This window comes from Megascapheus bottae, chromosome 20 (genome assembly GCF_031878675.1).
Source record: "Megascapheus bottae isolate mThoBot1 chromosome 20, mThoBot2.hap1, whole genome shotgun sequence".
Lineage (NCBI taxonomy): Eukaryota > Metazoa > Chordata > Mammalia > Rodentia > Geomyidae > Megascapheus > Megascapheus bottae.
In genome coordinates, this window is record NC_143528.1 from 6648644 (window position 1) to 6675665 (window position 27022).

Genomic DNA, 27022 nt, shown 5'->3' on the forward strand with positions numbered 1-27022 from the left:
AAATTGCTCCTCTACTGAATTGCATTCTAGTCCAATAACATAAAAGAAAAATGGTAAGTTTATACACAGAGATGCAGGCTCATGCTCTCTCTTCTTCTTCTTCTTTCTCTCTCTCTCTCTCTCTCTCTCTCTCTCTCTCTCTTTCTCTCTCTCTTCTTCTTCTTCTTCTCTCTCTCTTCTTCTCTGTCTCTCTATTTCTCTTCTCTCTCTCTCTCTTTCTCTCTTATACACACACACACACACACACACACACACACACACACACACACACACACATACAGAGTAGTCCTCCCATGTCAGAATCTCACTTTGCGTAGTTATAATTACTGTCAGCTATGGTATGAAAATATTAAAAAGAAAAAATTAATTAACAAGTTCCTCTGTTTTCCTATTAGCTACTGTTTTTAATATCTTAGGGTCCAGAATTTAAAAAAGGAATTTATCATTGTTTATATTAGGGTTGATATGGCCTACGGCTTCAAGCATCCACTAGAGATTTGGGAACTTATGCCTGTGGACAAAGAGGGACAGCTGTACTATTATTTTCCTATATTACATTTAGCTGTGTACCCATGAGATAAGATGAAGTAGTTAAAGACAGACATGTTACACAATGCAGTGTCTAACCTGCACAAAAGACTGACATGTAGAGTTTAAGAAAACTAGGCTGTGAAATCAGGCTGTCTGTTCAAATATTGTCTCAGTCACTTAACTATATTTCTAAGTAAGCTACTTATCCTTTCTGTGCCTTGTTTCATGCTTATAAAACTAACTAGCAACTACCTACCTAAGAGGGATGTAGAGAAATTTGTTTGAACAGAGACTGGCATTAGAGTCTAGATGAAATACATATTAGCTAGATAATAGTTTCTAAATTAACATGTAACTTGAGTGTTTCTAATACAAAGTTTGGAAACTCAAGTTGTTCCCAAATACTAAAATTTGAGCACTAATAAAAAGGTAGAATATTTGTGAAAAAAATTTTAGAATGTATATGCTACCTTCAGGATAAGTATATAAAGGGGACATAAAAGACAACTGTTGGAAATGGGGACCAAGACATGAGAAAGGGTATCAATGTTTGTGAAATACTGTACCTTCTATCTGGTGAATATAATGTAACTCTTCTATTAATTACAATGAAAAAAGATAACTGTTGAGGACTGGGAGCATGGCCTAGTGGTAGAGTGCTTGCCTAGCATTCAAAAAGCCCGGGGTTTGATTCCTCAGTACCACATATGCAGAAAAAGCCAGAAATGGTGCTGTGTCTCAAATGGTAGAGTGTTAGCCTTGAAAAATCCCAAGAAGAGTGTCCAGCCCCTGAGTTTAAGCTCCAGGACTGGCAGGAAGGAAGGAAGGAAGGAAGGAAAGAAGGAAGGAAGGAAGGAAAGAAAGAAGGAAGGAAGGAAAGAAGGAAAGAAAGAAAGAAAGAAAGGACAGAAAAAGTTATCTGTTAAATATCATTTTCAGACTTGTGTTGCATTCCTAAGCTTTCATTATGAATATTCCAATACTCAAATTCTTCCAAATAACAGAAATCTTCAATACTTCTGGTTTCTAATACTGCAGATAAAAGGATGCTGAACCCATGTAAATTAAATAAATGATTCCATGAAACAGATATATATGTTTAGGTCTCTAGCTATGAATGCTACCTTTTAGGATCACAAGAGTCAACATAAAGTGGAAATATGAATTTAAAAGTGATATTCAAATTTAAAACTTTATTATGGTGTGCTCAAGGCCACATCTGTGTAAATTCCATTCACTTAGCCATATATGTGTCTTACATAATGTCAGCATTTCCAGGTATATCTGTGATGTCTACACAGACAGAGATGTGGGAGAATAGTACAAAGAATAATTTTCAATATCTATTCTAAAGGGAATTACTTTGTAGGAATAAAAAATTAAATACCACTATTAGGGGGAGGGAGAGAGAGGAGAGATTGATTCACTGTGTGCTAGTGCTTCATAACTGTAATTGTAGCTATTCAAGAGGCTGAGATCTGAAAATTACAGTTTGAAGCCAGCCCAAGCAGAAAATTCCACATGGGACTTTTATTGCCAATTAACCACTCAAAACCTGAAAGTGGAGCAGTGGCTCAAAGTGGTAGAGCACAAGCCTTGAATTAAGAGCTCAGGGACAGTGCGCAGGCCCTGCTTTTAAGCCCCACAACCAAGAAAAAAAGAAAAACACAGATAACTTTCAACACAAAATAACTATACAAACTGTAGAGGAGACAAGCACTGGAGGCTCATGCCTATAATATAGCTTGTCAGGAGGCTGAGATATGAGGAGCAACGTTTCAAGTCAGCCGGGCAGAAAAGTCTGTGACACTTTTCTCTACAATTAATCACCAGAAACTGAAAGAGGTGCTGAGTGAAACTCAAAGTGGTAGAATGATAGCCTTGAGCAAAAGAGCTCAGGACAGCACAGCCTTGAGTTCAAGCCCCATGACCAAAATAACAACAACAACAACAACAATAATAATGTAGAAAGAGAAGCACTGTCTCTTGAGGAGTGCATCCTGCATACCTTTTAAATTATATATTTCTAAGGAAGGGGATCAGAGTCATATAATTTAGATAAAGTATCTACCCTTCAATGAATTCCAACTTGTGAGCTTCGGGACCTCCAGGAACTCTGAACAAGAGAGGGAAGAAATGTAAGCACCAACCAGTAAGTACCAGATGTCTTCTATCATCTTCATTAAAGAAATAGGGCCTCCCAGTTCAAAATGTGACAAAGTCAGGATTTAACAAGATTTTACTTAAGAACCTGTATTAATGACAAGGGTATTTGGGCTGCAGAAATTCACTTTTTAAATAACTTATATTAACCTCATTTTCCCTTCTTTCTTACCATTGCAATTTTTTTCAGGAATGTTTTCAGAGGAGTAATTTAATGGTACGTAATTGCTAGTATTTAACCAATTCCACGTTTCCTTTTTTAGAGTCCATTAAGTTTCTATTACAATATTATATATTCCAATTAAATGCAGTTTTCTGAAAAGGTCCTCATTGTCAGTCTCCTCAAAGCAAAGTTTATCTGGATTATTAGACATTCCCTCCACTATCACTGAACCAAATTAGATTAATTATTTATACCTGAGGCCCATTGCTTCAGAACTTGGCCATACCACTTAACATTTCTCTAGTGAAGTACTAAGACTCTTATTTTTAAAAATAAAATCCCCCATTTCATGAGCTATTTGATTGCGTTCTTGTATTTAACATCGCAATGTCATAAGATTATCTTCTGGGCTTTGCCCTGATGAACACATTTGAAGCAAATGAACTTTTCATTCAGGAGAGGAGAAGTGCTTCTGCCTTGAAGACTTCTGGGTAGAGCGTGGGAGAATTACTAAAACAGTTTGGAACTCATCAATTGCCTGTTTTGTATAAGAAAAAATAATGACAAATATGAGAGGGTCTTGAGGAGATTTCTACTCTCCTTCCCATTCCTCCCCCCTCTTATTTTATAATCAGAGGGGGGGGGAAGAGAATGAATGAATTATTATCCCATTGATATCCTATAGCTTTCTGGGGACTTGCACTTGCCCCCAGGCAAAAATCTGATATTTTTCAAAGGAATTCTTAAAGAGGGGACACAAAGCATGGACAAAGATCTGGTCAACACTTTTAGTTGTGAAGACTAACCATGCTCTGGCTGACTGGTACAGGAAAGGACCAGTAGTTTCCAGAAGCTCCAGGAAAGACAAAGACCAGGCTACCTTACTAAGAAGCTAAAAGTAGCATCCAATCACATCACAGGGAAAGATAGTTAACAGGAAACGTGACAAAGGTCATACAGTTTTAATACATGACAAAGTCAAAACCAAGAGACCTAGGAGAGATACTCATTCTTCCAGCAGTGTAAAGAAGGAGCCACGTCTATGGCCTTCTTATCCATAAGAAGGTTTTCTACATCAGTACTACCACAATTTCTCACTCCTCCATCTAATCTGGTACAAGAACACTTGAGTGCATGTTGAAAAATGAACTATACAACTTGTGGGTGGGGATGGAAGGAAAACTGGGAGACAGCGAGGAAAGGAGTGACACTTTAAAAAAGAAATGTACTCATTACCTTTACATAATCCCTCTGTACATCACCTTTACATTAACAAAGGAAATAAAAAAAGGCACATTCTTGGCTTTTATCTGAGTTCAGACTTATAGTGATATTCCATGAACAATGAAGAATGAAAATGAATGAAACATGTTCCTGTGTATTAGGATTAAAAGGACTTCCTGAAATACACTTGATTTCCAAGCAAACAACAAAGAAAGCAAGTCGCCTTTCCCTAACCCCACTCACCTCTTAATTTGTCTTCTAATACGTGTATGAGTTGGGAACACTCGATCAAATGAAAAAAGAAATGTTCTTTCCTTCTACCTCTAGTGATCAGTCAATGGCAGACCTGACTGGGCACTGAGCAGAAAGGAAAGAAAGATCATCTTAGCCACACTGCACTGCCTAAGGCCCTTGTCCTTGAGTGTTCTAGTTTTAGCACCCTTCTGACCTTGTGGTAACATGTAAAACAAGAATAGCTCCTGGTATTTAGTGGATCAAGGGTAGAATCTGTCCATTCTTGAGCTTTAGGGCCTGAATTCTCAAAGACATTGAGTTATTTGAGCAGACTGTTTACCTTGATGTGAGCAGAATTAGCCTTAGACACTAAGCCTTTATGGCAAGTTTTATTGTCCAAGGCAAATATAACCTGTTAAGATTTACAGGCTTTATTAACAGCAATAACCATTTTACAGCCAACATCAGTAAATCAGGGTTTATTGAGAACTCTACAATTTTAATCTGTAGAAAACCATTAAAATGTCGGATTTTCATTGGACATAATTTCTAACTTTTATGAAAGATAGATTTTCCATTTAATTGGAGAATATAAAAAAGTGCAGTGTGGCATAATGAATTGTTTTAGAAAGAGCAAATTGGTTTTAGCACAACAACCAGTGTCAAACCATAAAAGTTGCCATCTTTAGTTAGAACTGCCAAAAGGCTAAGGTTCAAAGTGACAGTAGTCACACTATGCTCTCTCCAAAATGCCTGGAGAAGCTTCTGTTGTCATCAGTCCACTTTGTAAGCATTTTGTGAAACTGTGAGACCAATAAAACAATCATTCCAACCAAGCCTGGGTTTACCTAAGTCTGGTGAGACCTAAGTTCACATAGCATTTTGTTTTTGAAAAGTGTTTCAGTAACCGTGGTACCAAATTATGGTAGAAGGGTGATCTCTACCCATGCAATTCATTTTCTTCACGAGATTACAAGAAAGGAAGAAAATTAGTGATTATCTTTCTGTCCTTCCATGTGTTTTACAGAAAAGACTAGAAAGCATTGGTGAGGAGAGGCAGAGCTCCTGGGCAGCCTAGAGTGAGAGAGTTCATAGTTATTTCTTCATCTTAGGCAGAAAGCATAATAGCTATTGCAAGAGTTGGAACCTGGTTCTCACTACATCAGGCCACTACCTTTTTCTTGGAAGTTCAACAGTTCATGAAGTTTCAAAAATGAAGTTGAGGATGAAAGACAGGGGAAAACAACCAATGTCTGCTATTTATTTAGTATACTAAGAGTTTTACATTGGCACTTCTTCTCTTTCACAGTAATCATAGGAGGAAATATTTTCAGAGGGAGAAACTGCAGTTCAGGGCATAGGTAAACTTGATTCTTACAGTCCTTGATTCTGTTCTTTCATTTCCACAGCTTGCTACTCCAGACCAGCAGTAATATCCCTATGATGCAGACTTCACACCACACTCAGAGGAAATTTGGGTTGCCTGTCTCATAGAGAGCTCAGGAAATTCAGGGGTTCTACAGACAGTACACCAAGGCATCCAGAAGGCAGCTGTCCTGAGCTGCCCTGAGCAAATGGTTCCTATCATCCAGAAGGACTTGATGTGAAAGATGCACATAGACCTATTTATATCCATATATGCCTGGAGATAAATATTTCTACAGCAAATGTGTTTGAAACCATGAAACTGTTTGAAAAGGTGAGCAGGAAGGAGAAGAAACAAGAATGATCTATCTACGTACAAAGAGGGCGTAAGCTGGTAAGTAGCTGGGGCAGAAAATACAGGAAAAGAAAGTAATAGATGGGGTTATTATAAGTAAAATATATTATGTATGTAAGCTAATTGCTGCAGTGAAACCCTTTTATACAATTAATACACATTAAAATGAAATTTTAAAAATGAATGTCAGAAGGATAAAACAGCCTCTGTTTGGGGTTATGGGTACCAGTGGGAGGGCATAGGGCCAAAAGAGATGGTGATATGATAGAAATATTTTATATACATGTATGAACATAGAAGAGTGAGCTGATTTTAGATGGTCCATATCTGTTATTGTGGATACTCAAGAGTCTAAAATCAGTGGAATCGTGGTTTAAAGTCAGATCACAGAGTTTGAAGATGGCTATGCTACTGCCAGATCAGACAAGCCTGTGAGAATTCATCTCCAAATTCGCCAGCAAAATGTCAATTTGGAGCTTTGGTTCAAGTGGTAGAATGGTAGCCATGTGAGCAAGTTGAGAAAACTGTGCAGTCATAAGTTCAAACTCTGTTATAAGCCAGAAAGAAAGAAAGGAAGGAAGGAAAGGAAAGAAGGAAGGATGGAAAGAAGAAAGAGAAAAATATAACAATAATACTTGATTGAGATTATTTTAAGAAATGGAGAGTAGGGATAAGGGAAACTGATGGAGTAAGTGCATTTGCTGGGTACATTTTAATGGAACTATAACAATTGAATCCTTGCACAATAGTATGTGTTAATATATATTTTAAAATGCAGTTATACAAAAAAGAAACAATTCCATCCATCAGGTGATACATAAGATGCATTTTGATCAATGTCAAAGGCTGATCATGCAGTGAGAAGGCATCCATACAAATTCAAAGAAGAGGGGAGTTGAATGGGCCCCAAGGTGACTTTCAATGAGTCAAGTGATGCAATTTCTATGTTCCTGAGATACGGCCAGCTTTTATGTCAACAACCTTGGCAATGAAGACCCTGTGGTCTTCATGGGAGGTGGTGATGCAGGGATATAACATGACCTGCAGAGGACAGGTCACGGTGACTAGGAATGTCCTCCAGTGACAATCACATGACTGATCCATCTCTACAGACATTGCATGAGTATTTCCTTCCTGTAGGGTCAACCATTGCAGGTCAGTCATTCCATCCCTGTGAGGTGAGTATGTCCAGTGATATTCTCAAGGCCCTGAGGACCACACAGCAGTCTTTGGGCAGACATGTCTACTCTGATTCAAACTGTGCCCAACACATATTTTTTTTTTCTTTTTACTTTTCCTGTCTTTGTTCTCTATGAGAGTTCTTCTCTCATTCCACCTTTCTTCCAACGGAGATACAGATGGTGGTGGTAGGAGATTCAGAAAAAGTTTCTGTCACTAAGAAGTACATTTAAAAATAACTCAGGTGAGTTGGGCAAGGTGGCTCATGCCTGTAATCCTAACTACTCAGGAGGATGAGATCTGAGGATCAAGGTTCAAAGCCAGCCCAGGCAAAAATGGACCTGATACTCTTATCTCCAATTAACCTCTAGAAAAATGGAAAGTGGGACTTAGCTCAAGAGTAGGGTGGTAGTCTTGAGCTGAAGAGCTCAGGGACATCCCAGGCCGAGTTCAAGCCCTATCATCACTCTCCCCCCCCTCACAAACACACAATAACTCAGGTGTTTGAAAGATGGATCCTTTCCTGAATTGAGATGATGCTATAAACAATGGTCAGTGCCTCACCAGAGCCCATTTACCCCTCACCACAGCAGAAACATACTCCATAACTACTCACAAAACTGAATTGGGGGAAATATATGCCCTCTACTCCTCAACGCGTTTCAAATCACTATTGCTCCCTGGAACAAACCTCTATTAGGTATCAGCTGGCTTGGCTCTGCTCTTCATGTAGATAAGTAGTATGATGTCAAAGAGAGAATGGGACTAATATGCCCTCTCCATTGAAATCCATGTCAATCTGGATCTGGCAAGGTAATCTTTGGAAATTGGGTGTATGCTGATATTTGAGTAAGATAACACCATACTAGGTTGAATCAAACTATAGTCCTTTGGTATGTATCCTCTCAGACAAAGAAGGAAATTCAGACCCACAGACATACAGAAAGAAGAAGCCAAGGGCAGAAGGACATAGAGAGTGGAACAGTGAGTCCATAAACTAAAGGACACCAAGGATTGCTGACCATTAGAAGCTAGAAGAGAAGCTTGAGACAGGGTCTCTTTCTGAGTCCTTAGAACCTTCATCAGGCTGAGAACATTATCAGGTTGTCAGAGAATAATTTTCCACTGCATAAGTCTGCCTGCTTCTACTTACTTATAATAGCAATTCTAGGGAATGAATGCAGGAACTGAAGGCCCACAGTTCACCAATATGGCAGGAGGATGTGTATATATTGTGCTCTTCCCTTCTTTGTTCATCAACTTTCCTGACTAGTTTTTCCACTTCTACTCAACAGTTCTGCTTTGCTCCTTATAGTAGGAATCAGAAGCAAATGAAAGAGTCAAGGGACTGAACCAATGAGTGGACCGTATTTACCTTATGGAGTAGAATTAGAGGAGGGAAATGGAAGGATGTGCATTCGTACAAGTCCAACCTTCCCAGAGAAAGTGGAAACCACAGAATTCTTCTTTGGTAAATTTTTGAATTGTTCTAGAAGGCCGTTCAGTGCATGGGCAGAGGTGGCTTGTACACATGCACATTCACGGTGAAGATAGATTTTGCTTTTTGGTATTTTCTTATCAGATAACACTGGTCCTTATCTTTCTTTCATTCTGAACTTTCTCAGTTTTATGTCTTCAAAGAGCAGGTAAGGAATGTTCTCTTCAATTGCTGGTAACCAGTAACAGAAGAAAAATAAACCAAAAATACAGCAACAGAACACCCTAAACTGTTACAGATTTCACAACCTATGTATGGGATTGAACCTGCTCTCACTTCAACAGCATCAGAACACTGATTTTCATTTATATTTATCAAATATTTGCTGAGCCACTTGATGTGAGAAATCTATTTACATTTTTCATAATTTTTTAAAATTTTAATCGACAAAATTGCAAGGGCGTTTTTTGCACCACATGGTATTTTGATAATAAGTGTATGCTATGAAATGGAAAATTCAAGCTAGTTAATATATGTGTTGGGTCAGGCTTAGCATTTTTGATGGGGAGAGCATTTCAAGTCAATTACATAATTATCACTAGGGAGAATAGTCACTGTTCATCACCATCGAAGAAGAAATTCTGCTTCAAGTATACATAGAATTCAGTATGGGAAGCTGACTCTAATGTACCTATCATGCACATACAGTAGATGAGCATCCAAAAGTTGAAACAGTACGGAACAGGCTACATCACTATCATGAAATTCCTGCCATACTCATGTTTGGCTCATGCCAAACTAGACTTTATTTTATATTCTTTATCTCAAATACTATGGGCACTTCATTTTTCTCATACTTTTCAGTGTTCTCATAAGTATTTCATTCTCTACTTCTATGAACTCAACTAAGACAGCATAGTACTTATCAGTATTTCTATGCCTGGCTTATGAAATGAAACATTAAGTCTCAGTGATTCAGCCATTATGTCAAAAATGAGTTTTGTTCTTTGTAAAGGTTGTATCGTATTCCATTACATATAGCCCATTTTCTTCCTCCATTTACATGTTGATGGTGAGAGGCTGACTGCACACTTATCTTGGAGATTGTGAACAGAATTGCAGTAGCCAGGGCAGATGTCTGTTGGACACTTCTTTCCATTGTACACTCAACAGTATTGTCAATGGATCATAGAGTAACTTTATTTTAATGCTTTGAGAGACCTCCAGGCTGTTTGGAAGTTGTCATTGGTTCGACATCAGTTTTTTCTGTCTCCACAATGCAAAGACTGTATCAGGCAAATATCTCAGCTGTGTTCCAACTGTAAATATTGGTTTGGCAGACATTTAGAGTGTGCTAGGGTCTCGCAGGCATGTTACTAATACTCAAAAACTCGTTTCCATGCTGACCCTGGCCTCACTAACGCTGATGGTCAGGACCCAGCACAGCCAGAAAGGAATGTGAGGGGACCTTGGGACTGCTTCACCTGGCTGGCATGGCAGAGGTTACACATATTCGTACTAAATGATTTGTATAGTGGGGTTTTGAGAGATGGACGGGGACTGTAGCGAATGACATGACAGGTCAACCATGGGAACAGGTAAGACATGGTAAATGAATGACACTATCATTTGTTTGGGAAACAGAGGAGCATTTGGTAGGAAGCAAGGAGCCAGACAAAAGCAAAAAAAAAAAATAGATCGATATCTTTCTTGTTTCACATTAAGTAAAAATGTAAAAATAAGCATTTTCCTTTCTAATCATTTTCTATCATGCATAGAGCGTTCACTTTAATTTTCAAGTCCGTTTACTTCATTTCTGGGAACCATCTGAGCTTTGAATAGCGTCCATCTAGCAGGATTGCTAACTGCACACGTGATCTGTTTCTATTCCCCGCACTCTCCCTTTGTCCTGCCAATTACAAATCCCACAGATATATGAGCTAAAACACAGAGCCAAAACTTCAGGGGTTTATTTTTATTTTTAATGTATCTCCACCTTTCAGTGAATAAATTATAACTGTGAAGACAGTTTCCCAGCTTCACAGAGAACACTGCAAACGGTACAACTTACTTCTAAGCTGAAACATGCTTATATTTCTTAGAGATTCCCCCAATAATAGCAAACATGACTAATCTATCAGAATATCTTTTTCCCTATTGAATACAGAGCCTCAAACTTGCTTAGCATCCTTGCTCATGGCTGGAGTTGCCCCCAGCCCAACTTTTTGCTAGTGAATTTGAGATGGGCTTTTCTAACTTTGGACCATGATTCTCCATTGCTAGAATGACTAGAGTTAGCCACTGACACCCAGCCCAGAAGATGTTTTAGTAGTAACTAAATGATTCAGGAAGCCTTCACTCTTGTCATTATTCTCAGTCACAATTATATTCTAATAGCATAGTGGAGGTTCTAGACATGTTTCCATCACATTTTTATATTCCTGACCTCAGCACAAAACTTACAACCTACCAGAGACTCAATAGAGTAAGCAAAGACTGAGAAACCACCATTGCAAGTTAGAACTAGATCATCAATCCTTCCCAAGAAACATTGCTACCCAGCCTTAGCCAAAAAGACATACACCCTTATGCTGATCAGTGGAGCCCACCTAAACAAACACAACCATGTGATACCAGGTCACCAAAAGCAAGCCTGCACACCAAATCCTATTCATCTTGCCCAGCAAGAGCTCTATCAGCCAGAAAGTAGACCAGCAGCTTACTTCCCTCCCCAGTACATGGCTTTGATGTAACAAAGTGCCAGAAGCAGGCTCTGTTCCTTCCCCTCACCTGTCCCTGTAGGCCTCCCTCTACCTTCACAGGTGGCAGTGCCTGAAGCCTTGAGACTCTTACCTCGGCAGCGGGGACTCCCTCAGGTGGTCGGCAGTGGAGTACAATCATCCCCTCAATAGGAACTTCCCTGCCTTGTGGATCTTGCTCAAAGTTTTTCCGCAAATCTGCAAAGAAGTATGAGACCCGTGATATTTTGTGCAAGGGCACTGGAACTCATCCCTGACTCTAATCACAGAAAGACAGTGAGCATCATATCACAGTTTCGATACAAACCAATGAGTGCATTGTTGCAGGAGAGCCAAAATAAGAGAACCACTCTTCTACGTTGTCCCCAATCAATTTGGAATACACTTAACAAAACTGTTACTGTTTTCTATTCATGTAAAGGGTGAAAAATAACCTACATAGGGGAGTAGGGCAAAGAAAACACCTTTATTCCTTCATGGGTCCTGGGGAGCATCATCTGCTTAGTGTCTGATGGAACACTTGGTCTAATAAATTGTCATCTAGAGCTATTGATGCAGTTGAAATGCTCATGGCTTTTTTCCCTTTACTACAGTGCACATGATTAATCTATAACCCTTGTCATTTTCTGAACCCTCAAGGTGGCTCAAGAAGATGGTAATAGAATGAGGTTACCGAATAGAATGAGGTGTCCTTCTCTTTCTTACCAGGGAGAAGGGCCCACATCCAACCACAATAAAATCTATAACCTAGCCAACCAAATATATAATTAGATGATACAATGTCCTCCAGTCACACAACAAGGCTGAGTGCCTGGATAACACCCTTCACAGAGGACTCAAGGCCCTTTGCAAACACACCCTTCACAGAGGACTAAAGGCTCTTTGCAAACAAGATGCATTATTAAGCTTTTACACATGGAAGGGTGGCACTTGGAGAGGTTAATTGTTTTGCCAGTGGTCATAAAAAGCATCAATATGGGCAAGAGGAAAGAAAATTCAGTAAGATTTCTGACATCCCACTTGATTGCCAACCAGCAAAGCGGTTTCAGGGAGAAGGACACATCATGGAGAGAGAAGGGGGGTGTAGAGGGGGAGGGAAGAGGGAGATATTTATTGGAGCATATGCATAATTTAATAAAGGGGGACAATGAACATAAATAGAAAAAAGTGGACTTTTGCCCTTATAGGAGTGTTAGAGTAACACTGTGATGATCTCACTGTCACCCAGACACTAGAGCCCAGACAGGTTGTTTACAAGTCCTCCTCACTTCAAAAGATTTGCCCTCCCTTCCTGACAATGCATTTCCCTTCAAATTGAGTATCTCAAATTACAAGCGGTGGATTTATTGATTTAATTTTCTCCAGTGCTTACAATTACATGAAATATGTCCTCTGTAAAAGAGCGCCAGAATCAGTTACATCTTTATAAATTGTATAAATACATTAAACTTCGTTTTAGCAAGTCAAAAACACTCAATGAATAACTGAGCACAGCCATGCATGGATTGTGGTTCCTCTGAAGTTTACTTTTAATGTTTTTCTCTCCCCGAGACAAATAGGAGTATTCTTTTGGTGGTGTTGGTATACATTCAGAAGTGGACAGCAAAGGGACCTGAACCTCAGGCAGGCGGTAGAGCACATCCATCCGTTTTTCTGCTCTCCCTAAGTTGTAGGTGTGAGGTCTGCCAATCACCCATTCTGTGACCCTGAATGTCTGTCTCTAAGGGTGACACACATATCACACAAGGAACAACAAACTGCATCAATGGACTGTGAATCATCCAGACTTGCCCAGAGGCCAGAGATTATCTTACTCTTTCCTAAAGGCCCTCTCTTCAGGTCCCTGTGATTCTTCCCTCAAGGCCTTCAGTCACTTGGGCATGAGTGCTAGTACTGCTAAAGGGAAGAGTTGTGTTCTTCAGGTTCCAGGTTTGGTGTCTCCTCTCCCCTTTATTTGGTTGTTTTGTTTCTAAGGAACAAAACACTCAGTGTGGCTGAATAATGATAGCAGTTTTGACACCACCAAATAATCTGTGCTCAACCAAGTGAGCGTCCAGAACCTAATAGAGGAAATTTCTATGTTTCTATTTTCTAATTATATTACCTTTCTTTGCTCAGGACAAATGGAAAAGTAATAAATACTTCATTTGTGGTTACTGCCATATTTCACTGTGCTACATTGTCAGATGAAAAGAATAGAGTGAAGAACCTTTTTCCTTCCCATTTCCAGCACCTCAGTGAAACAGATACTTTCATATATATGAGAAAAAGGAAAGCTCTAACTAGAGGCTGCTGAGCTGGGAGCTCATACCTGCAACTATAGCTGCTGAGGAGGCTGAGATTTCACAATTACAGTTAAAAGCCTTAAACATCCTTATTTCCAATTGACTGGAATGAAGTCCAAAGTGGAGATGTGATTCAAACATTAGGGTACCAGCCATGAGTAAAAAGTTAAGGGCCAGCACCCAGGCCTTGAGTTTAAGCTCTGGTACTGGCATGTGCACGTGTGCACGCGCGCGCGAAGAGATCTCAGGCAGAAAGGATCTGATACAAGTAAGAAACAAGATGACCTGCCACCCCATCCCCCATCCCGATTCCCCAGAATCCTGAAGTGAAGAACATCAGCACTGTTCATTGTACAGGTAAAAAGACCAGCCCTGTTGTTTGAGCAGGTACTAGTGGGAGTGGAGAGCCAATGTAGAAGGTGAGGAAACATGGATGTGGCTAAAGCACTTGATGCCCATTTATGAAAGCTGAACAACAAAACCTATTAAAATTATTATTACATATATTAATACATATCTATGACAATACAAACCCTCAGCTTAATTTTAATTGTTCTGAAATCTATGTGTCAGGGATTGTATATAAAGATTCCTTTCTTGAATACTTGTTTGTTAAACATGACATGTGAAATATGATGTAAAACTCAATGTTAGTAAATTCTTTAACAAAAAAAGAAATAGAGATGAAGCATGAGGGAAAGAGATATAGGGGGTGAGTTTGATGGGAGAGGGTTTCACTTTATGTATGTGTGGAAATACCAATAAAAATCCCTTCAAATGATTTTGGTTTGTAGAAAAGCATGTAGGGAATGACAGCCTATAAAGCTTGCAAATGGCAGTAGAAACTGCTAAACCAAAATCTACTTGATAAGATGAGGGTTGGGGGCTACTGAAGAACCAGGAAGTAAGAGAAATGAAATAAAATGAGGAAAAAAACAGGACAACAGATCTCGCATATCAAAATCTTTTAGAAAACAGAAGGGACTCTCACTGATCAGCCATGTGAGAGGATTTCAGTTCTCCTTATTTAACTGTAGGTCAATCTCTTCAAGGAAGAAGATGGCTGAGAAGGGCTAAGGTTCTCTTCCCATGGCATGTCCATGCCACGTGCTCTTTCTGTATCATAGTCCTTTTTCAATAAACTTTCCTATATTGTGTTCATATTTTGCCTGAGTTATTTTCTTGGCAGATGCAACAGCCAAGGTTTAGCTGCTCTAAGCTTTTTGGTAAGAGTTTGTTGCAATAATGCCTGGTGCCAGTGGCTCATGCCTGTAATCCTAACTATGCAGGAGGCTGAGATCTGAGAATCATGGTTCAAAGCCAGCAAGGACAGGAAAATCCATGAGACTCTTATCTCAAATTAACCACCAGAAAACTGGAAGTGGTGCTGTGGCTCAAAGTGTCTCTGAAGAGCTCAGAGACAGTGCACAAGTTCAAGTCCCATGACTAACGAAAAAAGAAAAAGAAAAAGAATGCATTGCAATTGTCATGAAGCTAGAGGTTAACTGCATCATTTTCTTATGGACTTACGCATATATAACTGTATGAGTGATATATGCTAATAAAATGTTTCTTTAAAGGTTAAGATTTTTTTAAGCCCTAAGGATTAAAGGCTATGCAGAAGGGTCAGTAAAGGAGCAAGGTGTCACATATGTGTCCATCAGTAATCACCTTCCAGAATCAAGCATCAGTTTTCACTCTAAGTGTAAAAGTCAAGAATCTGCCTGACCTGTGGTATGACTGGTACTACTGCCTGAGAGAGAAGTCTAAGGACAACGTCCTTGTGAATTCTAAAGAGGTTAAACAGATAGATTCAAAGAATAGATTCTAAATTATGGAAATAGTTCTCAGTTACAGAGGTAGATGTATCGTCTGGCTCTACACCACAGATATTCCAACCGATTCATTTCTTCCTGAACAATGTTTCACTAATGATCCTTTCAAGGCCTCGATGATGGATGGACATAGAATCCTATGCAATTTCTAATAGTAGGGAAAGCATACACAGTACTCCAAAAGAATAAGTAACAAAATAAGTAACAAAACACACAAATGTAATTAAATGTTTCCCCTTTAAAAAGACAAGAAATATGGACTGTCATTTCTAATAATTATGAATTCAGACTCTTTAGTCAAAATGAAACAACTAAGAAGTTAGAATAAGGGATTGTGAATTGGATGACATCTAAGATCAAGAAACTGCCACTACTAAGAAGAAAACATAACTACTGAGTTAGAAATACAAGAATATCAAAGTTAGGGATAAACACCCACAGTCAGTATACTGAAGGCAGATCTGTCAGAAAGCAGCCAGGAAAACAAACAAACAAAAAGCATATCAGGTGGTTTAACAGAAAATATTTGCATCAAAGGTTGAATGACTAAAAAGAAAAGGGAAGAACAGGAGGAGGCAGATCCCATTCCTAGAGATGGAAGGGAAAAACAGGAGGAGGAGGCTGGTGTTTTAAAAGTGAAGCCTAAAAGCTCTGGGTGGTTGCTGCTGCTGACACCCCAGGGATTTTGAAGGGTGACTGAAGAGGCAGAAACCCAGAACTCTGGGGGAAAGAATTCACTAGCCTGGTATTGGCATCCATGAAGGGCACTGTGGATCTGGTTCTGGGAAGACTTGAGAAAAGGAGTTCCTTAGGAAGATGCAGCTATTGTCATCTTCAGCATGAAGAAACTCTGCTGGGGTGACAAGGACAGGGCCAAAATAGGAACACTAAACCATCTTATCATCCTCTTCTTCCTCTGCAGTCTCCTCTATCGCCTCCTAGTGGTGGAGCCCTAGGAAGCACTCAGCTCGGGCAGAAGTCCCAGCCCCAGACTCTTAAAGGACACAGGTCAGAGAGATGATCCAGATTGCTAGTTGAAGAGCTGACCTCCAGTAGAGCTCTTAAAATAGTCTCTTCTATATTTATTTTTCTGGTTAGAGAGATCTCCATCTCTAAGAGGTTCATCAATTTCTTTTCGGTATCTACTGCGAAATCTGATAAGGGCAGGCACTTAATAAATAAATACCTGGCAAACAAATACGCTAAGAAAAATGTCATAAAAATAACGTGACATTGCTATAAAAAAGGATGAAATAAATGACAAAGATAATGTGGAGATAGAGGAACATAATGCTAAATATAATCCGAATTTTAAAGGGACACAAGTTGAAAAATGATCAACAAAAAGCATTTCACCAAATGATAATAACTCTTTGAGCTGAAAAACAAATTAAACTGACAAAAGGGCTCATTGCACACAAAACAACATCGTCTTAAAAGGACAGAATAAAACCGTAGACACGAAATATCCAAAGTGAAAAACTGAATTTTAGCAAAATTAATCAAATCATAAAAGCAATAGTTTTAGAAGTATATTTATAGGAAGAAACAAAAACAAAGGAATTAAGTGGAACAGAAAGCAGGTTGTACCTAAAATATTCATTTATATTATTTTATGCCACAGTGAAATAACACTATTATTTTTAAGGAAAATAAAACAGTTGTCAATTTTCTATTCACAGTTTATTATTCATGAATAAATGAACAATAGATTGTTGGAAATCATTGGATTAACAGATTGTAATCAACTGCATTAACTCATAAAATATACTAATAAAAAAACTCAAAACAATATTTAGAAGTTGCAGTGTTCAAAAGTTCGAAATAAAGGAAATAAAATCTCTCAAACTTTTCAACTTAAATCTTTGCCTGGAAATCGATCAGTAATTAATTATAAAGGAGAGAGTCTGTAAATTACAGCCAGAGTTCAGAAGTATTTGCAATTTTAAGCCAGGCTGGCCAAAAATTTAGTGAGGCACCCTCACTCCCTACTCTCCTATCAATTAGCTATGTTTGGTGATCACATCTATAATTCCATCTAGGAGTAGGTAGGTGGATTGAAGTCTGTAGATAGTTTGGACAAAAACTGGGAGGACATACATGAAAAAATAATTGATTCAAGACAGGCCTAAGGGCATGGCTTAAGAGGTAGAACAAGGCTGAGGATTAACTCAGAAAGGGTGAGGGTTCAGAGTGTAAAAACTAGGCAGGGGAGTGGTTTGAAATAGATATATAGCGTGGTCATCATCACTTTGACTCATTAAATCATTGCTTCAGTTTCCCACGTGTGATGTGAGGTCAGTGCTTCCTGTTAAGTATCCTTTCTGTAAAGGTTAAAGCTAATAAATTTTATTCATTCTTAGGGCACTGGGTACATTCCAGAATTTAGTGAAGGTCACATGTATAACTAAATCTTATTATGAAGCTATGATGATGAGCACTGGGTGTTTTTTTTATCATCGGCCAGTCACAAATTAAATATAAATGAGAAATTCTCAGAGCCACTTCAAAAAGAATAATTTAGTATATGTTAAAAATGATTCGTAAATTAAGGGACAGAAGGTATTAGGATGATTAATTGCTCTTTAGAAGAAATAATAAAATTAGACCTATCTTACTTTATACCAAAATAAATCCCATGTTAATAAGAAATATTTTTACAGGAAGCCCCAGCTATAATGAAATAAAATATTTATTGGATCTTATGAAGGGAAAGAGTTCTCTAAACTTCACATTAAAGAACCAACTCTTAAAGAAGAGGTTGGCACACAGTCCAGAATCAGGGCATACTAAATCCACTAGCACAACAATGTTCATTGCAGCACTATTTACCATAGCAAAGATATGGAACCAACCCAGATGTCCCTCAGTTGATGAGTGGATCAACAAGATGTGGCATTTATACACAATGGAATTCTATCCTGCTGTCAGAAAGAACAACATTGCCCCATTTGTAAGGAAATGGAAAGACTTAGAAAAAATCCTATTAAGTGAAGTAAGCCAGACTCAGAGGAACATAGGCTCAATGGATTCCCTCATTTGTCATAATCAGTAGAAACCTTGGGCTTTCCTAGCAGAGCTTTACAATAGAGCAAAACCTAGATACATAAGGCCATATAGTATGACACTAAATGAAAGGACCTCTAGGATATAGAAACATAAGCCATATAATGAGTGATTGTTGTCCTTAATGTACTATGTTATCTCTCATCTGCTTTGCTGTCCCTTGGTTATCTCATATTGTTACAGTATCTCACTTTGTTATCTGATATATTGGATATATGTGTATTTGGTTATTTGAACTTGGATAGGGAAGGGAGGAAAACCAAGATGTGGGGTGGGGGTGGCGGGGAGGGAAATGGGGAGAAAGACATGAGAAAGGATATGTATGTGAAGTAATGCACCTTCTATCTGGCAAATATAATGTAACCCTATTATTAATTACAATAAAAATATATGAGAAAAAAGAAATGGTTGGCACATACAGTTTTGTCAAAATTAAAAATTAATTTCAGTAAAACATTCTGAACAAAATCCTGTACGGAAGGATGAAAGCTTTGCTATATTAAAAGAACTACTTAAGCAAAGTGAATATAATAAATACCCACAAATAAAATGTCAAAGAGATAGGAAAATGAAAAGAATTTACAAAAGAATGGCCACAGGTTGCTAAACATATCTCAAAGGACAGGATCATTAATTATAGTTAATGGCTTTTGGTTCATAGTTGTGATTCCAGCTAGGAGGAAGAGATTGGGATGATCACAGAAATGAATCTCCAGAGTCTCCCTCTCCACACTTAAAATTGGATAGGGTTGGCCAGTATAAAATTGGAAGACTGTGGTCTGTATTTCCAGGGGAGAAAAGAGCCTAACTCAAAAGTAACACAAAACAGAGTTGCTGCTCAGGCAGTCAAGTGCCTATCTCAAGCTCTAACGCCATTGTAAAGTAAGAAAATGAAAACCAGGCACCAGACATTTTAATATCTTACTGAAGCTGAGATCGGAGGATGGCAGTTCGAAGCCAGCCTGAGCAGTAAAGTCCTTGATAATCTCCTCTCCAATGAGCTGTCAAAAAAAGCTGATAGTGGCATTAAGGCTGATAAGAGCACTAGCCTTGAGCAAAAAGAGTACAGGGACAATATCCAGGCCCTGAGTTAAAGGCGCAGGACCAGAGGCACGCAGGCACCCACATGTGCATGTACGCACACACACACAGACATTAAAAAGAAGATTTGAAACTTCATCTCTCTGGTCATTATTAAAACCAAAGCCTAGATCATAGCTTGTGGCATATCCATGTCATATAATGTTATTTGGCAACAAAAAAATATAAATGTATGATACATATTGCAATTGAATCTTAAAAATACTTTTAGATGAAAAAGCCATTCTCAAGACACTATATATTCCATAAATATTTACATGAAAATCCAGAAAAGGAAATTCCAAATAGCCAGAGAATGAATTGATGGTTGCTTAGGGTAATGGGGAACAAGACATGTGAAAGGGTATCAATGTATGTGAATTAATGCACCTTCTATCTGACAAATATCATGTAACCCTTTTATTAACTACAATAAAAAAAAGAAATGACATTGAGACGGGAAAGACAGCTAATGATATTTTTTAATGTTAAAAAACACTGTAAAATTGTTTTTGGCTTCACAACTCTCGATAATACACAAAAAACTAATAAATTCTATTCCTCAAATAAATGAATTACATGGAATAGGCATCTCAGGTAAGCTACTATCTAAAAGGCTTTGTTTATAATTCAGTTAACACTCACTCCTCTAGTTTTCGAAGACAATAATCAGACAACTACAAAGCAGGATAAATGTCACAGGAAGCCACTTAGTTTATCACCTTTAATGCTGAACACCTGCTCACAACCAAAAAGTTTCATAATGTAGACACAGGTAAAATTTTTTGGCACGTTTGTACAATGAAATACTATGCAGACATTACAAACCATGAGCTCATTATTGAAGATTACAGCTGAATATATTGAAAAAGCCTGTTACATACACTACTGGGTCACACATGACACTTATCATTGCATGTGTGCATTTCAAAAGCATGATTCTTCAAGTTAAATAATTTTGTTGTTGGCAAAACATCTACTTCCATACAAAACAGACCTTTCTGCAGTCAACATCTGTTTCACAGTAAATAGACTTTCATTTATTGTGCCACCATATTTATTTATTGGTATTCAGTAAATGTGCAACAATGTCTTCCATTCCTTCATTGTTGACCATGGACTGGACAGTCAGTGGCAGTATATCACTGAACCAGCCAAGGACCACTGGACCCTCCCCCAACACATGCTCCACCAGGAAGGAAAGACATTAAACAGATAATGAACAGGCACAAGATGAGTGATGAGGCGGAGAGGGTGGCAGTTCCTCATTAAAGCAGCACAGTGGAGCATAGTAGTGTGAGGACAGGGAAGCTTTGGAGAGAATTCTGCATACCGAGGCAGGGACCACTCTGCTTATAAAACACACACTACAAGGCATTTCCAGTTGCAGATCCCTACTGCTTCAACAAGGACCAAGGCTCCACCACCACCTCTTCCTCCCCCCCTTTCCTCTCCCTCTCCCTCTCCTCCTCCTCCTTCAACAGATAAACTCTTCATTTTCCTGCAAGTCTCTACAAAATCTTGCCTGACTACCTTTCTCTTCTGAAATCACATTGGAGAAGGCTGCTCTTACCTCAGACTTGCCTTGTCTAATGAGGGAGCAAGCACAGAGAGATTGTGGTACTCTGCTCTGACTTTCAGTGGTTCACACAGGGACTAAGAGACAAAGGAAAGCAATTTTTGCCATCCCTATTCTACAGGAGAGAAGGAAACCAAACTGCATCCAGATGCATGAAGACTGGACACTTTAAAATGGAGAACGATTTCAATATTTTTTTTTTGCCAGTCCTGGGCTTGAGCTCAGGGCCTGAGCACTGTCCTTGGACTTTCTCAAGGCCAGAGCTCTACCACTTGAGCCTCAGCACCATTTCCGGCTTTTTTCTGTATGTGGTACCGAGGAATCGAACCCAGGTCTTCATGCATGCTAGGCAAGCACTTTAACCACTAGGCCAAACTCCTGGCCCATAATTTTGTTGTTGTTGTTGTTGTTGTTGTTTTTTTCCAGTCCTGGGCTTGGGCTCAGGGCTTGAGCACTGTCCCTGGATTTTCTCAAGGCTAGCACTCTACCACTTGAGCCACAGCACCACTTCTGGCTTTTTGCTACGTATGTGGTACCGAGGAATCAAACCCAGGTCTTCGTGCATGCTAGGCAAGCACTCTACCACTAGGCCAAACTCCCGGCCGATTTCAATATTTTTAATTTTAAATACTGCACAATTTAAAACTATAAAAGTCTATCTCCTGAAAATAGCAAACTGTTTGAGATTTCTATATGCATTTATTGGAAAACTCTTAAGAGGAAAGGTTCAACCTCTCCCTGGATGATTATGAATATATTAATTATGCTCTGCAGCACTTTCTCCATTTTCCCAAATTTCTGTGATGAACACTGATTACTTTCATAGAGAAAAAGAATAAAATTCTACAAAAATCCTACTTTCTTACCAATTGTGTAAATAAGGAACTGGAAGTCAGGGGAGCTGTGGATTTGGGTTGGTTTTCTTGTATCTGTCATGATCCTCAATATGATGTAAGAAGAGAACCAGAGCAACCCTACCTTTAATTAGAGACCTGCCTAGTCAAGTGTGTTCTTCTTTACACAGGAGAGGGGACTTGATTATCCATATTGTTTATTGCTATGTTTTTGGCACCTAGAAGAGTACATAGCAAAAAAAAACAAAAAAAAACTGGATGGATATTTGCCGATGAAACAATGGTCAATGTGAGTTCCTACAGGAGCTCATGTGAAGAATTATTATAAGCAATAAATAATTCAGTCTCAAATACTTAGAATAGCTGGGTAAAGCAAAGCCATGGATATATACATCTAATAAGTACCACAATATGCTAAAACAACATACTTATTGTCATCTTCTCTCACACACATTGAGCATGTGTATTTGTATGTGTGTGAGCATGAGAGAATATGAGATATGAGAGAAAGGATGATGGAGGTAGAGAGGGAAGAAAGGAGGGGGGAAGGAAGGGAGACAGGGTGAGGGAGGGTCACTGATTCTCATCAGCAGAATGATTCCATGCATTACTTGACTTCCTCACTCAATCACCTTGTCACCCTTTTTAGTTGTGTGGCAGAATGTCAACAAGCCTAAGATGGTAAGACAAAAAAGACAGCCAGTGAAGAAAGGCTGGAGAGGTGAGCAAGCCAGATACATGGCTCACCTGTAAATCACTCAATGAGAAATTGGCTCATCCACAGTTAGTAGCCACAAAGTAGCATGTGTGAGGCTGGACTCGAGGAAGCAGTAACCTCCCCTTCTTCACCCTATGCCCTGTTCGGCCTTTTTCTCATTTTCCTTTCATGCTACTATGTTAGAAAAGTCATTGTAGCACAAGAAAATCAATAAAAATTCAATTCCGAATAATAGTTCTTTGCAGCTCGGTAACACCAGGGAGTTATCGGCTCATTCAATGTTCTGGCAGTTAATGCAATGAAATAAAAATAATTTACTCATTCAAACCAAATCAGCCAGTGAAAAATCGTAGATGTTTTTTAAATAGTCATAACTATAGCCATTTGTTAAGACTGTCCCATTAGTCGTCCATCTACACTGTTATTCAAATCATCTTTGAATCTTTCCCACCCGTATTTTTCGGAAGGAGCAACAAACCACATTTGTCATACATAAAAGGAGTTTGTAATTTAGCCAAAATACAGATCATTTGTTGCAATGAAAGGGCTGGTTCTGATGCATAACCGATGCCCACCAGCAAAGTGAAAGTCAAGGTCCAGTGCCTTTCCCTTGGTTCTACCTCGTTCCTCCAGCCCTAAATAGTTATGGCCTGGGAAGTAAGTTACTGACTGCAGTTCTAAAGGGAAGAATATAAAGGCTTCCTGTCAGGTAAAATTTGCTTTTTGTGGCAATGCCCTGTATTGGGCATAGAATATACGTTTCTCTGCCAGGCTGGTGAAAAGCCTTGTGCTTTGCTTAGATTTATGGAATTGGCAAATTTCAAATAGGTATCAGGCTGTCTCCATCTTTCATTGCATGTCCTTGTCTTAAATCTTCCAGATCCGTTTCAGCCTTGTCCCCTGCAGTGACAACTAGCACGAAGGCACAATTCCATATGGAGATTCCTATATGCTAGTGATGTAGATGTGACACCTTCTGTCCTAAAATTCCCGGGAATTGCAACAGAAACTCCAGCTGAGACAAACTTTTCAGCACTAGCAAAGAAGTGCCATCTCTGGCCTTAGATTTATGGCCATCAGAACTCCTCATTTCCTGCCATGCTAAGGAATGAGTAGCCTCAGCTACTGAGCAAGCATGAGAGCTAGTTGATACATGGGGTCCTGTAGATGGATGATACCCATCCACCGTTTTATAACCAGTTCAGTATGGCATCATCATCTCCTCAACTGGCACAATCCGTTAGTGGTACCAAGGATTTGCCAATGTGAAGACACATTTTGGTGGGCAGAAAAGGCTACAGTTTTCCAAATATGCTATGAGAACTGATTTAACCTGTTCTCTATGAAGTTACTTGGTGCAATAAAGGCCATTGGGCCTATTGGCCTCTATTAATATTAGAAAATATGTATATATATGTGCATGTATTAAGAATCCATCAGTTTGCTGAGTACCAGTCGCTCAAATCTGTATGCTCAGCTTATTGAAAGAGTAAGAATGGAAGGATCAAAATGAGGCTAGCACCAGACTATAAGATCCCCTTCTCAGTTGAGATCTAGATTCTGCAGTGTATATAAATATACAAAGCCTATACAAAAGATCTACTTAAGATCTTAAAAATAGCCAGTTATCTCATGATGTTACTGTATCTGCCCTTGCTACCTGGTATATTGTATATAGATTTTGAAACAGAAAAGGGAAGAAGAACAAGAAGATTGGAAGGGATAGGGGAGGAAAGGTGGGACAAAAACATGAGAAAGGGTTTCAGTGATCAAGAAGTAATGTATCCACTACCGAATGAATGTAACTGTAACCCCTCTATATGTTACCCTGAGAATAAAATGCAGTCAAAGAAGACAGGAGTTTGGCCTCGTGATAGAATGCACGCCTACCATGCACGAAGTCCTGGGCTTGATTTTTTGGTACCACATACACAGAAGCCAGAAATGGTGCTGTAGTTTAAGTGGTAGGGTGCTAGCCTTGAGAAATCTCAGAGACGGTGCTCAGTGGCCTAAATTCATGCCCCAGGCCTGGCAAAATATTAAATAACTAAATAAACAAACAAACAAACAAACATACAACTAAAAAATAAATAAACTGAAAAAAGTAGTCAGTACGGCTCCACAATGAAACACCTGCCTAGCATGTTTCAGACTCTAAATTCAAAGTCTAATAAAACATAACAAAAAGAATACAAAATAGGAAGTTGACAATTTTTGAACATGAGTAAGGCAAATTAGTTTTGTGGGTCCTGGGACATGAACTCAGGGCCTGGGCCACCATCCAAAAGCTTTTGTGGTCCAGTCTTGCACTCTACCATTTGACTTACAGCTTCACTTCTGGCTTTTTTTGGTGGTTAATTGGAGATGAGAGTCTCAATGACTTTCTTGCTTGGTCTGGCTTTGAACTGCGCTCCTCAGATTTCAGACTTAGTAGCTAAGATTATAGGTGTGAACCATTAGTGCTCAGTTTCAATTATCTAAATTAAGTGCCTACGACATATAGGATAGGAAGACTAACAGATGGACATGGGCAAACTAGAGGCTGAGGAGAGCCTGTGATGAGGTCCATCACTCTGAGCACACACTGTGTCTGGAACTTTTGCTCCCAACCAATCCCCTCTCACTAAGATGTCCTAATGGCCTCCACTGACCACTTGGTCTGCATCTCAGGGGCATGGTCACCTGTATACATTTTTATTTCTTAGTTTTCTGCTGTCACCTCCAACTGCTGATCTTCTCAGATGACCATTCAGACAAGCAAGACAGTGTGAGTATAGGATCATTTCAATCTTGTTTGAACAAGTATCCTTACTGGGTCAACTCACCGAGTTGGCCTGCCCGGGTGTGTTCTCCATGACCTCGAGACTGCGATGCCACTCAGTGCCTTGTCACTCAGGAAACAGCTTGGGAGCTGCTCTGTACAAGGGAATGACACTTGTGGAATGATTTTTGAGGTGTATTTTGTTTTCAGATTATGCAGAGAGAACTTGTTAGGTGTTCATTATTATTGACTTGGATGTATTAATACAAAAAGTACAAAAGTTGGAGCTGAATGACAGATCAGAGCCATCTTCCAGAGAAGAATTTGGTAATCTTAAAAAGTCATGACATTTTAAGGTGAAAAATCTAGAAATTTTCTATTCTCTTTTATTCTCTTTAAGTATTTGTACAAAGAAGTTTCAATTTAATATGTCAGTTTGAATACAATGCATCTTGAGCGTTCTGGTTCTTAAGCAATCAAATCACATGAAATATAACAAATTTAGGATCTTTATGTTCTGTTCCATGGGATGCTATGTGGAAATATTATCAATAACAAGCTGGGCACGGTGGCTCCTGCCTCTAATCCTAGCTATTCGGGAGTCTGAGATCCGAGGATCATGGTTCAAAGCCAGCCCAGACACTAAAGACCATGAGACTCTTATCTCCATTTAACCACTAGAAGTGGGGCTGTAGCTCAAGGAGTAAGACAATGGCCTTGAGCTGAAGAGCTCAGGGAGAGCACCCAGGCCCAGAGTTCAAGCCCCAATTCCTATGACTGATAAAAATATATCAATATATTCCTTCTCTTACATTTTTATTGTATCATATTTCTTGTAATACTAATGGGAGGGGGAAACAGTCTTAAGTTAATGCAGACTTAGCCGCCAAATCAACGTGTTTTGATAAGAGGGGGGAAAAAGAAGGAAATGATTACAGTGCCAGAAACTACTGCCTATACTCTGCTTTTCAGTTCCACACAGTATGGGGGAAAATTTTGTTGCTCATCTCTCTACTGTCAGGATTCCCTATCTGGATGTTTATACTCACATTTCTCACCAGAAGCTCATATGCCGGTGAGCATCCTGAAGAACATTCCAGTACAAGATGAACTCCATGGTTGATGGTAGAAAGGTTTGAGTACAGCATAGACGTGAAGAATCATCCCTGACTTTCCCCAGTGACCTTCCAACCCTCCACAGGAAATTAAAGGGCTCTGAACTACCAGTGAGTTTAAAAAGAAATGACCTAAAAATAACTTCAAGCTTTCAATGCTTGTCACCTCATTATAATTCATTACAGTGACTGTAGAGGAATGGAAAAGAAAAAGGGAGAAAAGAGTAAAAAAAAGAAAGCCATTGTAGCAGCAAGAAAATATATTTTCTAGTTGCATTGTTAGTTTTTTTTTGCCTCTTCTTTCACCCTAGGTTTCCT

At 39.0% G+C, this 27022-nt stretch overlaps 1 protein-coding gene across 4 annotated transcripts in view; it reads right to left on the reverse strand.

The window, feature by feature from the left end:
- Nucleotides 1-27022, reverse strand: part of Unc5d (unc-5 netrin receptor D) — a 559209-nt gene that overhangs the window by 189134 nt on the left and 343053 nt on the right. For all 4 annotated transcript variants that reach the window (XM_090353935.1, XM_090353934.1, XM_090353933.1 and 1 more), the window contains exon 4: nt 11506-11609. In XM_090353935.1, coding sequence (XP_090210061.1) covers nt 11506-11609 — 104 coding nt within the window. The remainder of the gene's footprint in view (nt 1-11505; nt 11610-27022) is intronic.